Below are 15,493 nucleotides of genomic sequence, written 5' to 3'. Positions count from 1 at the left end.
AGAAAATACACTACAGCAATCTCAAAGTGTTATGCATTTATAGTTATTGGAGCATGACTTGCATTCTTAAGAGCCAAGACTTTTTTATTATTTCCTTCACTTACTTAATGGATAAGTGAACTGGTGCTTCTTGACCCTTTTTAGCCACAGCCTAGGCCACAAAATCATGGGTAAATATGACATATAGAGTCACAATTTATCCCAGCAGACATAGTAAGAACATGTAAAACTTTACTGAAGCCCAGTCTGTGACAATGTAAGGTACAGATTTTCCCACTAAGTTACCAAGGTGCCCTTAAACTTTGACAATGTTGACACTTTTCTACATTAATTTGTACAGAGCAAAATTTTGGAGACAAAATGGGAAAAAAATTTCTTAATCCACTTTAGGCACAAATTTAACTAAAAATGACTATTAAACTCTTGAGAAAATGAACTCTATGGCACAGAAGGATAAAGCCCTCACACAATCCCATTCGACAGGTGTTTGAATAGTGAATTGGGTGCTGAAAGAGCTTTGTGAGACAGAGTGGGAGCGATTAGCTCACACTGGCTCACCACATCGGGGGAAGAGGGGGCAGTCCAAATGTTACTGCACTAATGCCTAGAATTTGCAGACCCTTGATTACAGGACAAGATCATAGACAAATGTTTGGCTTTTACAAAGTGGAGATGGAAATGTCCAATGTGCATGCATGGAAGCTTCCATTCTTAGATGGGCAGCACTGTGAGCCTCTGCAGTGCCAAGGGTGTGCCCATTAGCCAGCATGTGTTTGGTTAGGCTATTCAAAATTGTCTGAGCCCCACCTTACAGTGACATGGCTATAGGAGTGAGGGTGGTAGCTATCTATCTGGGATAATCAGGGTCTACCCATAACTGTCAGATGTCTAGGTCTGGATAACAGCTAGATCTTCTGCTAGGACCCTCTAAGCCAGATGAACCACTGAGGCATTGGGGGTACAAACAACCTCAATAACTGCTTGAATGATGGTTCCCTACAGCTGGCTGTCATTACAGAGAGAATGGGAACTTCCCTGTCTCCAGGGAGCAAATAGTCTCAAGACCCACTGGAGGGGAGGAGGCTGATGATCAGCAGGCAAAGAAACAACAACAACAACAAAAACTTTTAAGAAAATGCATGGACATGTTTGCCCAAAGACAGTTAGGAAAACATTTTTATGAAGAGGAATTATGCTTTAGGATTTATGACAATCAAATACATTTAAAGAAGTATGGATTTTAAAATTCTGTAACAATAAAATTGTGCTTTCATGCAGGCTTTACTTAAATTAAAAACTAAGCACAGCTCTCCCTAACTTAAGCAATATTAACAATTAAAGTCAGAAAATGAATTACATTAAAATGACATTATAATTAGTTATCAAGTCACAGCTTATATTATGGCTTAGAGAAAAAAAACATACTTTTGGCATAAATTATTAAAACAGTGACATCAAAAACAGGTTAAAATCAATACAGCTTATGCCATGGCTTGTAAAGAGGGAATGAAATGTGTTTTGCCACAAATTACTATAACTGAGAAAGATAATCCAGCAGGATACAAGTAGACTTTCTAGCAACAATAAGCACTATCCATCTGGAACAACATACCACTGACCATGACAACTGCCCCCAACTATAGCATAAATGGAGGGAGAGCAATTCCACTACCTCTTCAGATCATTCCCACAAAGGAGATATACAGGCCTACTAAAAAAATAAATTTACAATTGTGACTTGAAATGACACATTCCATGAGTGCAAGAAACAACACACCTATGAAGCAACAGTCCTTAATACAAAAAAAAAAAAAAAACGAAAGAGAGAAGGATGTGAGGGATGATATAATTAATGAAAATAACTTCAAAAATATGAAAAGAGCTAGATGGTGAGATCAGTGACAAAAGGTCCAGTACAAGGGACAGTGGATAGCAAGAAAATAAAACTAATTTCACAAATTAAGAGAAGTATTAGAGGCATATACACCATGTGCAGGGCACTGGACATTTAAGATAAAAGGAAATGTCACACACACATTAAAAAATCGATTTATTAAGATAAACATTGAGGATGCAAAACAAAACAAAACAAAAAAATTCTACCCCTCAGCAATTCTGTTTAATGTTTCTCAAGTTTTTCAATTACTTGTCCATTGTCTTTTTTTACTGTTTTTGCTAGAGTCTTTACACAACAATCACACACAGCATAAACAATCATAGACAAATCTCATCTGCCATTCTACTTAGTAGTCTTATCAAAGCTTCCATGTGTCTTTTTGTATTATTGACAGCCCCTCTCCAAACTTTATGCAAAAAACAAATAAATGAATAACTATACAAACAAAGATTCACAAATGCTCCTTTAAAACGTTTATACTTGTTCATAAGCTATTAGAGTATGTCCGGCAGTAGTGCTCCTGCAGACTGTTCAGCCCATAACTAGCTGTAGTAACAGCATGTTTAGTCGCTGGTTTTCACTGCTGCAATAGTCAGAATGTACAGATTGTGAGTTGCAAGAGTGCTCATTCAAGCTTGGTTCAAAACAGGTATGCAGAGATGATCATTCACACAATTCATAAAATTCATCCTTGTGATGGGCACTGCTGCTCTTCAGAATGCCCAAGTTTGTGACTGGCAATGGAACTCATTCACAAAGTTTGCTCTCAACATGGTACAGGTGTTCATTCAGGAAGTTCAGCCTGTGACTGACAGTGGCACTCACTCATGGAATTTAACCTGTGACTGACAGCAATACTTATTCATAATTTTCAGTCCAACAATAGCAGTGATGCTCGTTCTAAATACATAGTCTGGCATTTGTGCTCATTCAGAACATTTATTCTTGTTAGCAGAGCTCATTCAAAATGTTCTCACTTTAGACTGACAGTGGCATTAAGTCAGAGAGTTCAGTCTGTGACTGATAGTAGTACTTGTGGTAATATGCAAATGCCGATTTAAGACAATGTTATTTCTTCTGCCTAGTCTATTTCTACAGAAGTATATTTCAAGATCTAGCATTAATTAGCTTATAGTGCATGGTGTGTGGTGATTATACTCCTATACATGAAAAAAGACTAATCAGTTAAGCACTTCTATATGCCCAGTGTTAACAGATGTTAAGGACTGTCCTTGCAGTCAGGCCGGACTGATGAGATAGCTGATGGAAGTAAAGGGATAGACTCTTTTGTTTGTCCGGGGTTAAAAAGGCCATCTGGGATGCTGTATTCAGTCTCACACCCAGAAAGCACATGTCTTGAGAGGGTACTAGACTGGACTTTATTTCGCTCACAGAATACCCCAGGCATCTTAGCACTGCTATCACATATTCCAAATGATGAAGAAGCTCTTCCCTTCCTTGAGCCAGAATCAGGCAGTCGTCCAAATAAGGATAGATCTGTATTCCTTTTAGCCTGAAGAAAGCTATCACTGGAGCCAGAACTTTCGTGAACACTCTGGGCGCAGTAGATAAGCCAAAGGGCAATGCAGAGAACTGATAGTGAGAAGTCCCAGCTCAAAACGCAGATGCTTCCTGCAACTTAGTCTGATAGGAACATGAAGGTAAGCCTCCTTGAGATCCAAAGTTACCATCCAATGATCTTTGCCCAGCAGAGGTAAAAGCTGCTGCAACGTCAACATTTTGAACTTGGGAATGTCCAGATAAGTGTTGAGGATAGACAAATCCAAAATTGGTCTCCACGTGTTCCCCTTCTTTGGGACTAGGAACAGGCGAGAATAAAATCTAGGCCCCTTTCTGGCAAAGGAACCGGCTGTATGGCCCCTATTTGGAGTAGCAGTGAAATTTGCTTGTGAGCCTCTATTCTTTGTTGAGGAGGAATGTCTGGCATGCCTTTGAAAGGAGGCAAGGTATGGAAATAAAACCTGTAACCGTGATGTATGATATCCAGTACCCATTTGTCTTGGGTAATCAAACTCCAATTTTCTTTGAAAAGTGCCAACCTTCCTCCCAAAGGTGCTGCCAGACGGAAGGTTCTGGCAGTTGAAAAGGTAGGTCATTGGATCTGTTTACTAAAGGACTGATCCCTGCCCTCACTTGAAGACTGTGCAGGAGAACTGCCTGTTCTGGGCCTGAAAGAGCCCTGACCTCTGCCCTGCCACGTCTAGATCTACCCCTAGACTGGGAATCATAAGAAGGATCGTCCACCCTTTAGTAGGTCAATTTCTACTAAACTTTGGAGGCTGAACCTGCAAAAAATCTTTAACAGTCTGCATAGACTTAGCCTTATCTTCCATTTTCTTTAAAACTGCCTCAACAGGAGAACCAAACAAGACATCAGATTGCAAAGGGCATCCAAAATCCTAGTTTTAACATGGTCGGATAAATTTTGATCCCTCAGCCAGGCATGCCTGTAAGAACTGACCCAGTGGCAGCCACCCTAGACGAGGCCTGTACAGCATCAAAACCACATTGCAAAGAATGCTTACCCACCTGCTCAGAAACATGCACTAAATCTTGTAACTCTTTACAGTCAATACCTTCCGCCAGGGCATCAACCTTAGATTTCAACTGAGAAAGGAGATAATTTTGATATTTCAACATGTGAAACTGGCAATTCAAAGCTCTCATGGCTAGAGTGGAAGAAGTATAAACTTTCTTTCCCCATCTATCCAAGGCCCTGGCCTCTTTATCTGCAGGAACCGGATTTTTGACAACAGAAGCCTTAACATCCTTAGGCCCCTGGCTAACAGTTTCTGGGTCTGCCCTAGGACTCTTAAAAAGATACTTATGAGCTTCAGGCACCCTGTAATACCTATCCGGTTTAACAGGCGCAGGAGGCAAAGAATCAGGATTAAGAGAAGCCTCCGCAAACACATCTTCCACCACATTCAGAACAGGAGGAATAGCTAAAGGCCTATGCTGGGGTAAAAACAAAAATTCCCTAAGCCTTTTCCTGGAATCAGAGAAATCCTGACCTTCCCATTTAAAATGCTCTCTCATGGAGTGAAGGGTCTCTGAAAAAGAAAAATCCTCAGGAGGAGAAGCAGAAGGAGTAGAATCATCCATATCAGAATCAGAATAATGAGAATACTCCTGCAAGTCTTCAGCCAAGACTCAGACACATCCGAAGCCTGCTCATAATCCCCAACACAGGTTCCATCCTAGGCCTCTTATCAGGAGGGCATAGAGCCTCTAATTAAAGTAATTAAATCCTCTGCCATTTTGAGCATGTGCTTCTTGGGCACAGCACCTGAAGAACTGGGAGTGACACCCACGAAGCTAAACTAGACCTGCCTCTAGGAGAAGCCTTGGAAGCAGAAAGAGAGGGCCTAGACCCCTTAGGAAGGGAGGGGAGTACAGTTACTTGAGAAGCCCCTATAGCCTGCCTCCTGGGAGGCCACATCCTGTAAAATCAAAGTTTCTCCCTGGGTCTCCAGAGAGGCCTCCGTCGGAACCACCGGTTCCACTGACACCTCTAAAGAACTGGCGTCCGGTTCGGACGACTCCTCTAACCTAGGTTTAACTGCCTTGTCCTTGCGCTTCTTTGAGGAAGCCGGCGTCGGAGCATCCGACGGCATTTTGTAATTGCACCGCTTCCCAAAGACCAACCTTGCACAATCCAACCTCCGCTTTATAGTGCGTTTATTAAACCTAGCACAAAAGCGGCATCCAACAACGTCGTGCTCAGGTCCTAAACAAGGTATACACAAATTATGATAATCTCTATGCGGTATCTGTTTCCCACAAGAAATACAGTTATTCACTTTTCTGACATCCGGTAAACCACTGAGGCAAGAAAAACCAAAATATTCCCCAGCGGGTACCAACCAACTCTGACTTCGGTCTGAAACTCCGAATTCGAAAAATTTCAGAACGCCGAACGGCACTTGCAACACTGCTTCTGCATCGGACCATGCGGCAAAAAAGACTGAGGATATGACGTCGGTCATGCGCATTTGTACCCTGGCGTTCTGATGTCAGTCAAATGCGCCCTGACCGACGTCAGCCTTATACTCTGATATTCGGGCCGAATGAGGGACAGCGGACTACCCAAGTGTTAGGACTGCAGCAATGTGAGATGAAGAACATCACGACTTGTGTAATTTATAAGATGAACTTACTAAAAATCCAGCGTCCTTTTCTCATGAACTTATCAACGCGGACATTAATTAATTAAAGATGCTAGTACAGCCAATAAAATTAATTCTGAAATGTAACTATAACTGTTACTACTTCCATCAGAAACTAAAGAGTAATATCCACTGAAATACTAAGTATAAGCATCTGAATAGCATACTGTACCTCTTTCACACTGTGGTCCAGTGAATCCATACGTACAAGCACACTGATTTGGAGCAACACATCTTCCTCCATTTAGACAACCACGTTCACAAACAGCTAAGAAAAAAAAACAAATGTCTCAATTAAGTTACACTGTGCAAACCACTCTGATTACATTTTTTTCACTTTAGAACTGCAGCTTCAGTGTTCATGCTTTAACTGAGAAGGTTTTGACATTTTTAGTTTTCCTCAACAGGTATACATTTCTAAGAGAGATGATGTACCACAATGCTCTTGTTATAAATATACTACTTCTATGTCATTCTGAAAAGAAAAGACACCACAGCAATCTCAAAGTGTTATGCATTTATAGTTAATGGAGCATGACTTGCATTCTTAAGAGCCAAGACTTTTTTATTATTTCATTCACTTACTTAATGGATAAGTGAACTGGTGCTTCTTGACCCTTTTTAGCCACAGCCTAGGCCACAAAATCATGGGTAAATATGACATATAAAGTCATAATTTAGCCCAGCAGACATAGTAAGAACATGTAAAACTTTACTGAAGCCCAGACTGTGACAATGTAAGGTACAGATTTTACCACTAAGTTACCAAGGTGCCCATAAACTTTGACAATGTTGACACTTTTCTACATTAATTTGTACAGAGCAAAATTTTGGAGACAAAATGGGAAAAAAATTTCTTAATCCACTTTAGGCACAAATTTAACTAAAAATGACTATTAAACTCTTGAGAAAATGAACTCTATGGCACAGAAGGATAAAGCCCTCACACAATCCCATTCGACAGGTGTTTGAATAGTGAATTGGGTGCTGAAAGAGCTTTGTGAGACAGAGTGGGAGCGATTAGCTCACACTGGCTCACCACATCGGGGGAAGAGGGGGCAGTCCAAATGTTACTGCACTAATGCCTAGAATTTGCAGGCCCTTGATTACAGGACAAGATCATAGACAAATGTTTGGCTTTTACAAAGTGGAGATGGAAATGTCCAATGAGCATGCATGGAAGTTTCCATTCTTAGATGGGCAGCACTGTGAGCCTCTGCAGTGCCAAGAGTGTGCCCATTAGCCAGCATGTGTTTGGTTAGGCTATTCAAAATTATCTGAGCCCCACCTTACAGTGACATGGCTATAGGGGTGAGGGTGGTAGCTATCTATCTGGGATAATCAGGGTCTACCCATAACTGTCAGATGTCTAGGTCTGGATAACAGCTAGATCTTCTGCTAGGACCCTCTAAGCCAGATGAACCACTGAGGCATTGGGGGTACAAACAACCTCAATAACTGCTTGAATGATGGTTCCCTACAGCTGGCTGTCATTACAGAGAGAATGGGAACTTCCCTGTCTCCAGGGAGCAAATAGTCTGAAGACCCACTGGAGGGGAGGAGGCTGATGATCAGCAGGCAAAGAAACAACAACAACAAAAACTTTTAAGAAAATGCATGGACATGTTTGCCCAAAGACAGTTAGGAAAACATTTTTATGAAGAGGAATTATGCTTTAGGATTTATGACAATCAAATACATTTAAAGAAGTATGGATTTTAAAATTCTGTAACAATAAAATTGTGCTTTCATGCAGGCTTTACTTAAATTAAAAACTAAGCACAGCTCTCCCTAACTTAAGCAATATTAACAATTAAAGTCAGAAAATGAATTACATAAAAATGACATTATAATTAGTTATCAAGTTATCACAGCTTATATTATGGTTTAGAGAAAAAAAAACATACTTTTGGCATAAATTATTAAAACAGTGACATCAAAAACAGGTTAAAATCAATACAGCTTATGCCATGGCTTGTAAAGAGGGAATGAAATGTGTTTTGCCACAAATTACTATAACTGAGAAAGATAATCCAGCAGGATACAAGTAGACTTTCTAGCAACAATAAGCACTATCCATCTGGAACAACATATCACTGACCATGACAACTGCCCCCAACTATAGCATAAATGGGGGGAGAGCGATTCCACTACCTTTTCAGATCATTCCCACAAAGGAGATATACAGGCCTACTAAAAAAATAAATTTACAATTGTGACTTGAAATGACACATTCCATGAGTGCAAGAAACAACACACCTATGAAGCAACAGTCCTTAATACAAAAAAAAAAAAAAAAAACGAAAGAGAGAAGGATGTGAGGGATGATATAATTAATGAAAATAACTTCAAAAATATGAAAAGAGCAAGATGGTCAGGTCAGTGACAAAAGGTCCAGTACAAGGGACAGTGGATAGCAAGAAAATAAAACTAACTTCACAAATTAAGAGAAGTATTAGAGGCATATACACCATGTGCAGGGCACTGGACATTTAAGATAAATGGAAATGTCACACACACATTAAAAATCGATTTATTAAGATAAACATTGAGGATGCAAAACAAAACAAAACAAAAAAATTCTACCCCTCAGCAATTCTGTTTAATGTTTCTCAAGTTTTTCAATTACTTGTCCATTGTCTTTTTTACTGTTTTTGCTAGAGTCTTTACACAACAATCACACACAGCATAAACAATCACAGACAAATCTCATCTGCCATTCTTCTTAGTAGTCTTATCAAAGCTTCCATGTGTCTTTTTGTATTATTGACAGCCCCTCTCCAAACTTTATGCAAAAAAACAAATAAATGAATAACTATACAAACAAAGCTTCACAAATGCTCCTTTAAAACGTTTATACTTGTTCATAAGCTATTAGAGTATGTCCGGCAGTAGTGCTCCTGCAGACTGTTCAGCCCATAACTAGCTGTAGTAACAGCATGTTTAGTCGCTGGTTTTCACTGCTGCAATAGTCAGAATGTACAGACTGTGAGTTGCAGGAGTGCTCATTCAGGCTTGGTTCAAAACAGGTATGCAGAGATGATCATTCACACAATTCATAAATTTCATCCTTGTGATGGGCACTGCTGCTCTTCAGAATGCCCAAGTTTGTGACTGGCAATGGAACTCATTCACAAAGTTTGCTCTCAACATGGTACAGGTGTTCATTCAGGAAGTTCAGCCTGTGACTGACAGTGACACTCACTCATGGAATTTAACCTGTGACTGACAGCAATACTTATTCATAATGAATTTCAGTCCAACAATAGCAGTGATGCTCGTTCTAAATGCATAGTCTGGCATTTGTGCTCATTCAGAACATTTATTCTTGTTAGCAGAGCTCATTCAAAATGTTCTCACTTTAGACTGACAGTGGCATTAAGTCAGAGAGTTCAGTCTGTGACTGATAGTAGCACTTGTGGTAATATGCAAATGCCGATTTAAGACAATGTTATTTCTTCTGCCTAGTCTATTTCTACAGAAGTATATTTCAAGATCTAGCATTAATTAGCTTATAGTGCATGGTGTGTGGTGATTATACTCCTATACATGAAAAAAGACTAATCAGTTAAGCACTTCTATATGCCCAGTGTTAACAGATGTTAAGCATCATTACTTCAGTTGTAAAGATCAGGTATCATGCTAGGCAGTCTGACAGTAATGGCATGCAAACGACAGATGCAGAATAAAAAATAAATTTGTTTCTGCCTGCTGTCTGTGCCTGTAATGTGTCCATGGCGTTTTCTAACATAACAGAATATTGTACACTCTTTCTGACAGTATGTGCCAAGTCCTTTATGGTTTTAAAAGCTGGCAAAACAGCTATTTTTCTTCTGTAACTAGTAGCAATGCATAAACAGATAAAGCTCCATGCACTACAATGAATTACGATTGGGTTTCCGATCATTACCCTTTATTATGTGTTCTCAACAAGAATGCAGAGTTTCAGTTCTCAAGCTTCGCTCCTGAGGTGAATTTTTTGGCATCCATGTCTCAAAACATAAGTCAGTTATGATCAGTGATCCATTCATAATCGTCTATATTATGCCTTTGCAAGCTTCAGGATGCTGAGCTGGTCTATACACAAGTTGAAATGTACTGTACAAGCAAGTGCTGTTGTTCTTTGTAATATTTCCTTTCATTGGGGCTTCCACAAACAGTGGAACGTTCATACTGATGATAAAGCTGCAAATAGTGCAACAGAGCCTCTCAAAATGATTGCTCTGCCAGGAAATATGACACCATCCAATCCTCTTGCCAGGAAATGTGTCAAATTTTTTATAATTAAAGGTCAGATGACTACTATGAGGTACTCATTTTTTTATTTGCTCACATTCCCAGTGAACCACTGAGCCTACTTTCCTCTCATTCAGTTGGCCCATTCATTCTCCAAAGGTGAAAGCACTATGGTCCATTCGTTCCTTCTTAGGGTGACAGACAAGTGGAAAAAAGTACAACTGTGTAAGTAAACTTACCATAACAGTAAATGCATGAATGATCACTGCTGCATTAGCATTATCTATACGAGATATCCTGCCAAGAATATAACAACCGTCCAGCTTCCAAAGCTTTGCGGCACATTCCACATGCTCAAACCTTTAGGCAGCTTGAACTGAGATGCCAAAAAACACAGATTTGAGCACCAAGCCCTTCCGAGCTTTCATTCTAATTGACAGGGGGAGGCTGAACCCTGAGGAAACAGCTATGAGTAAAATATATACATATATACGGTTTACTATGAAAACTTGGAAACTGCATCAGTCGACTGGCATATGGTCGACTTGCAGTTCCCAAGCTGGCAGAATGTTGACCCAAAATTGATCGACTTACACTACAGCGAACGGGTAGTGTAGGTCAATTATTTCGGTTCGACACTGTGCAGGGAGGTCGTGCTTCAGTGAGGAACAGGGAATTAGCCCACTTCCTCACTATAGCGCAATCTCATAGTTGGTATATTTAATACACAGAGGGTGTAGGGGGCACAGGGGTGAGTAGCCCCATTCAAAACAGTAGAAGTAACGTACCATTGACTGTAGAGTTCAACAGTACATTAATGTGTATAGCAGGAGGTGAGTGATGTCACCTCCTGCTATGTCGAATACATCAAACCATGGTGGTCAATGTATTCATTTTCGCTTTGGTTTACTATTCGGAATTTCATATTCAGCATTTTGGGTCAACATTTTTACCAGCTGACCAAAGCTGATTCGAAATTTCAATAGTAAACCCATATATACAAAGCCTGATATAATTAAAAACAAAGGGAGATGGAGGGAGGGAGCAGCTACTGCAGCATGGATCATTCAAACATCTACTATTAGGGTAAGTTTGCATACACTACTGCACTATGTTCATCATACTGATCACTGCTGCAGTAGCTTTAGCTATACAGGTAGATTACCTTAGCTTACAACATTTGGTAGGAGGAAGGGGAGGGGTCCAGGAGGCCCTTGCCGAATGGTCGATTTTATTTAATTTGCCCTGTGGTAATAAATGGAGTTGGTGTAGCAAAAGACTTATTGGACTGGTTCTTCTCCATATTACCTGAGTTGTATTGGAATCTTCTAATTGTACTGTTACCAGGAAACTTAAACAAGGAAGAAGGGGTGACAGGTGTGAAGTGACAGCATTTTGAACATTGGCACTATCACAACTTGGCATAGAAAAGAAAGATCTATAATTGGTCTCCAAGCATTTTGTTTCTTTGGCACCAAATCACTGTGAAGGAGGAACTGGTTGTATTACTCCCTGAGACAACATATGTTGAATGACAGGGTGAAATAGAGTCTGGTCTGGTGGATGAAGAATTACCCCACGGAAAGGAAGGATTTCTTCCCAATATCATATGTAACCTAAAAACTAAATCTCTATCCAAAGGAGAATTTAAAACCTAATTTTTCACATCATCTGGGAGGTTCTGAGAATGTAGCCAAGCAAAGCTCTGCAAAATAGCACCAGTGGCCAAAGCCCTGGAAAAGTATCAACAGAGTCATACACACACTTTAAACAATGAGTCAGGACCTCTGAGATAGAAGAAAGTAGACCACTTAAAGCGTATTTTTTCCTCAGAAGAAAAAAACTGCATACAAAGTATTCCTCATACTTTCACAATGTCAGACTTACATGTGAGCATGAAAATTCAAAATTCTGAAAATCAAAGATGCAAACACATACTTTTTTCCCTACTTATCAATTATTTTGCCATCCTTGTCAGAAAGTATATAAGTGGAATTAACTAAATGTTTAGCATCAATAGGAATAACGGTACTTTTCCGTTATTGGGGCAACACCTTCAAAGCGGTTGCTGAGCTCCGATACTACTCTATTTACATGTCTTTCAGCTGTTCATCTTTTAGGTGTTTATGTTAACATGTCTCCAAAATGTTGAAGTCACATCTTTCTTCTTTAACTTTTATCCAATTTACATGATGCTTGTAGTAACTCCTTACAGACATGACAATACACAACATTCGGGGCTCAGCAACCGCAGGAGGAAATTACAGATAAAAACATAATATCACGTAAAAGGGAACACTTTAAAGCATTCTCTCAAAGTGTGAATGGCTCAACTTTACAGTGAAAAATTTTCTTTTTTGGGGGGCTAGGTGTCCCTTATTTTCCTTCTTTTCTGTGTCATACTTAATGTTATTTTCAGGACAGCCTGGCGAGATGAATGTGGGGGAAGGAACTGACAGGAGCTTTGCACGGAGGTGTTGCCTGTGATAGTCAATCGCCTCATGACTTGGGTACCGCTCACAGGACATTAACGCTAAGAAGACACTGTACAGGGAGATCATTCATTTTTCCTTTCTGGTAGGACAATTATAACGATTGGATATGCTACAGAAATAAAAATGAAGAAAGCCCACGGTTTCCACATTTGCTGCATTTATTTACTTTTCTTAGCATTTCTCACTGCACTTTCAATGCCATCGCTCAGCTGAAATCCAGTAGCAAGACACATCCGTTAACCAGGCATGTGGACAGTTTACCCAGATAACTTCATTTTTTGCTTAGAAAAATTTTTAAGACAAATACTTTTTACACACATGGTCGATAGACATATCAAGGTTCTGGATTTCAGCTGAACGCTCGCTTTGAAAGTGTTGCCACGATAACGGAAAAAGTACCGGAATAACTAAAGCTACAGTTGCTGGATTGGGTTTGGGATGAGTGTATCAATCATTAAGACTAAGGAAGTTTTATACACTCTATCTGCCTTTTTAGGGGCAATAGGCTGACTATCAGGAAATTACAGGCAGTGACACACACATCCTCCAAAGCTAACGGCACTGAAGAAACAAGTAAAGCTTCTGGAAATTCCATTTCTAACAGCTCACAGTATTTTCTGGGGGACTGAGAAACCTCTGTTCTCATACTGAAATCAGTCACATTCTAGAAACAGTCTCAGAGAAACAGAAATACCTACAGGGAGAATGAGGTACTGTGCTCTCCTCTAAATATGAATCAGAAATCTGAGGAGAAAACCATGCATCTGTCGATTAATCTTACTGTGTAGACTCAGTACTTTGCATCTCTTTGAAAAGAGGGATCACTTTTTCTTTTATCAGAAACTACCTTATAAGAAGGAGCAATAGCTTGAATAAGACCCAAAGCCAGATCTCCTAAACTATTCCTGTAAACAGAAATTAGAGCAGGATCAGCTACATGTCAGGGAGCAATTGCTAGGTTAAATAAGCACACAAAAAAAGCTTAACCAGCTCAATGCTTGTTTAGATGAAGATGGTTCCCGACACCAGACCTAGACTACGCTAGTAGAAGGTTTCTGATCTCTTATAATGAGGTTCTTTACCTCTGGTGGGAAAATGGGTCCCAGAATATTACTGGAATTGGAGAAACCATGTGATCAATCTGAAGGAACAAATGTCTGGGTGAGGTTGACAAGACAGGTGATTCAACAACCTTGCTGTTGTGGTACGAGAAGAGGTCTTCTCGTTAACAGAGGCAATAACAGGGTGAACCACACCTGGCAGAGCTATGAAAATTATCTGGATTTTTCATATCCTTGCTATAGAAACCAGACAATTGGAGGACTTGTAGAAAGGCATAAAGCAGCCCCGGTGGCAAATAGTTGGTGAATACTTCTCTTGGTGGCCTTCCAGGCCAGGTAATGATGGAGAAACATTTGTTGCATTTATTGCTTGATGAAGTAGAAAAGAGATTACAACAAGGAACTTCTCATCTGGAAAAAAATATGAGTTATTGAATCATCAAGAGACCATTCATTACAGAGCAATACATGTTGGCTCACCCTTTCTGGAGTTATGTTGGATGCTCCTGGGGTGTGTGCTGATATGTAAAAGCAATGCAAGACTATCGCCCATTCTCAAATTCTTATAGCCTTCAGACAAGGGACAAAAGAACAAATTCTTTCCTGCTTGTTGAGGTACTATACCACTGTCATGTCATCAAACTGGATGGGCACTGCACTCTGGGGAAGTTGATCCTGAAATACCTGCAATGTTAGGAAGACCACGCTCATCTCCAAAACATTGATGTGCAATTTGCCTTGCGTGTTCCACACTCCATGGGCAGTCCTGTCTAAGATATTTATTTATTTATATGTTTGCTTATTTATTTGTTTATTTTATTTATTTTAAATTATTTACCAGGAAAGCCCCTCTGGGAATTAAAACCCCTTTTCCGTGGCGGTCTGGACACAAAAGCCCCATGGTTACATTTACAAAGTTATTACAACAATGTGGAAAACATGTACTACAGAAGAAGCATTTATAATGTTATAATAGAGACATATAAAGCACTTAATGAATTAACTACACTGTGCAATACACATACATGAAAGTGAATGTTTTATAAAAATTATACAAAGACAGTTTTGGAGATAGCACACCAGTACACATACATTAAAATGAATATTTTATACAAAATTAATACAAAGACAGTTTTGGTGGTTGCACTGTACAATACACATACTTTAAAGGAATTTTTATGCAAAGACAGTACTGAAGATAGCCAGACACTCAAGTAGTGAGGGAGTACTGATATTTGCTGATACAAGTGTGAAACAATGTAAGGACAGAGAGAGACATACAGAGACTGATATATTGTTATTTAGTGAAAGCCGAGCATTAGATAAGGATACAGAAGAAGATTAGTGTGAGACAAGATAGAGATATAGTTCTGTCAGTGATGAGTTAGTAAGGAATATACAGTAGAAGATATGTAAGGTGGGTATGTGGTGGTCAGAGAGATGTGTATTTAGGATAAAAAGTAGATGAGCACCTTAAGAAAGTCAGTGATATACTAGGGGAGTATTCTGATAATGGGTAATTTAGAAGAAGAACTGTCCCACCACCCCACCAAAGACATGTCTGTTGTTACTGTGGCTGATTGGATTAGGTTGGACAATGGCCTGTCCATTGCC

The 15,493-nt window shown here is 39.6% G+C and overlaps 1 protein-coding gene across 3 annotated transcripts in view; it reads right to left on the bottom strand.

Moving 5' to 3' along the window:
- The window catches only part of FBN1 (fibrillin 1), a 4,097,759-nt gene that overhangs the window by 3,684,960 nt on the left and 397,306 nt on the right, over window positions 1-15,493 (bottom strand). For 2 of the 3 annotated variants that reach the window (XM_044077620.1, XM_044077622.1), the window contains exon 6: window positions 6,260-6,355. The exons of the other annotated variant lie outside the window; for it this stretch is intronic. In XM_044077620.1, the coding sequence (XP_043933555.1) occupies window positions 6,260-6,355 (96 nt within the window). The remainder of the gene's footprint in view (window positions 1-6,259; window positions 6,356-15,493) is intronic. 3 annotated transcript variants of the gene reach the window in all.

The sequence above is a fragment of the Protopterus annectens genome, chromosome 7.part0 (assembly GCF_019279795.1).
Source record: "Protopterus annectens isolate FY-2018-M chromosome 7.part0, PAN1.0, whole genome shotgun sequence".
NCBI classification, from domain to species: Eukaryota; Metazoa; Chordata; order Ceratodontiformes; family Protopteridae; genus Protopterus; species Protopterus annectens.
This window is presented reverse-complemented; position numbering and strand designations above follow the sequence as displayed.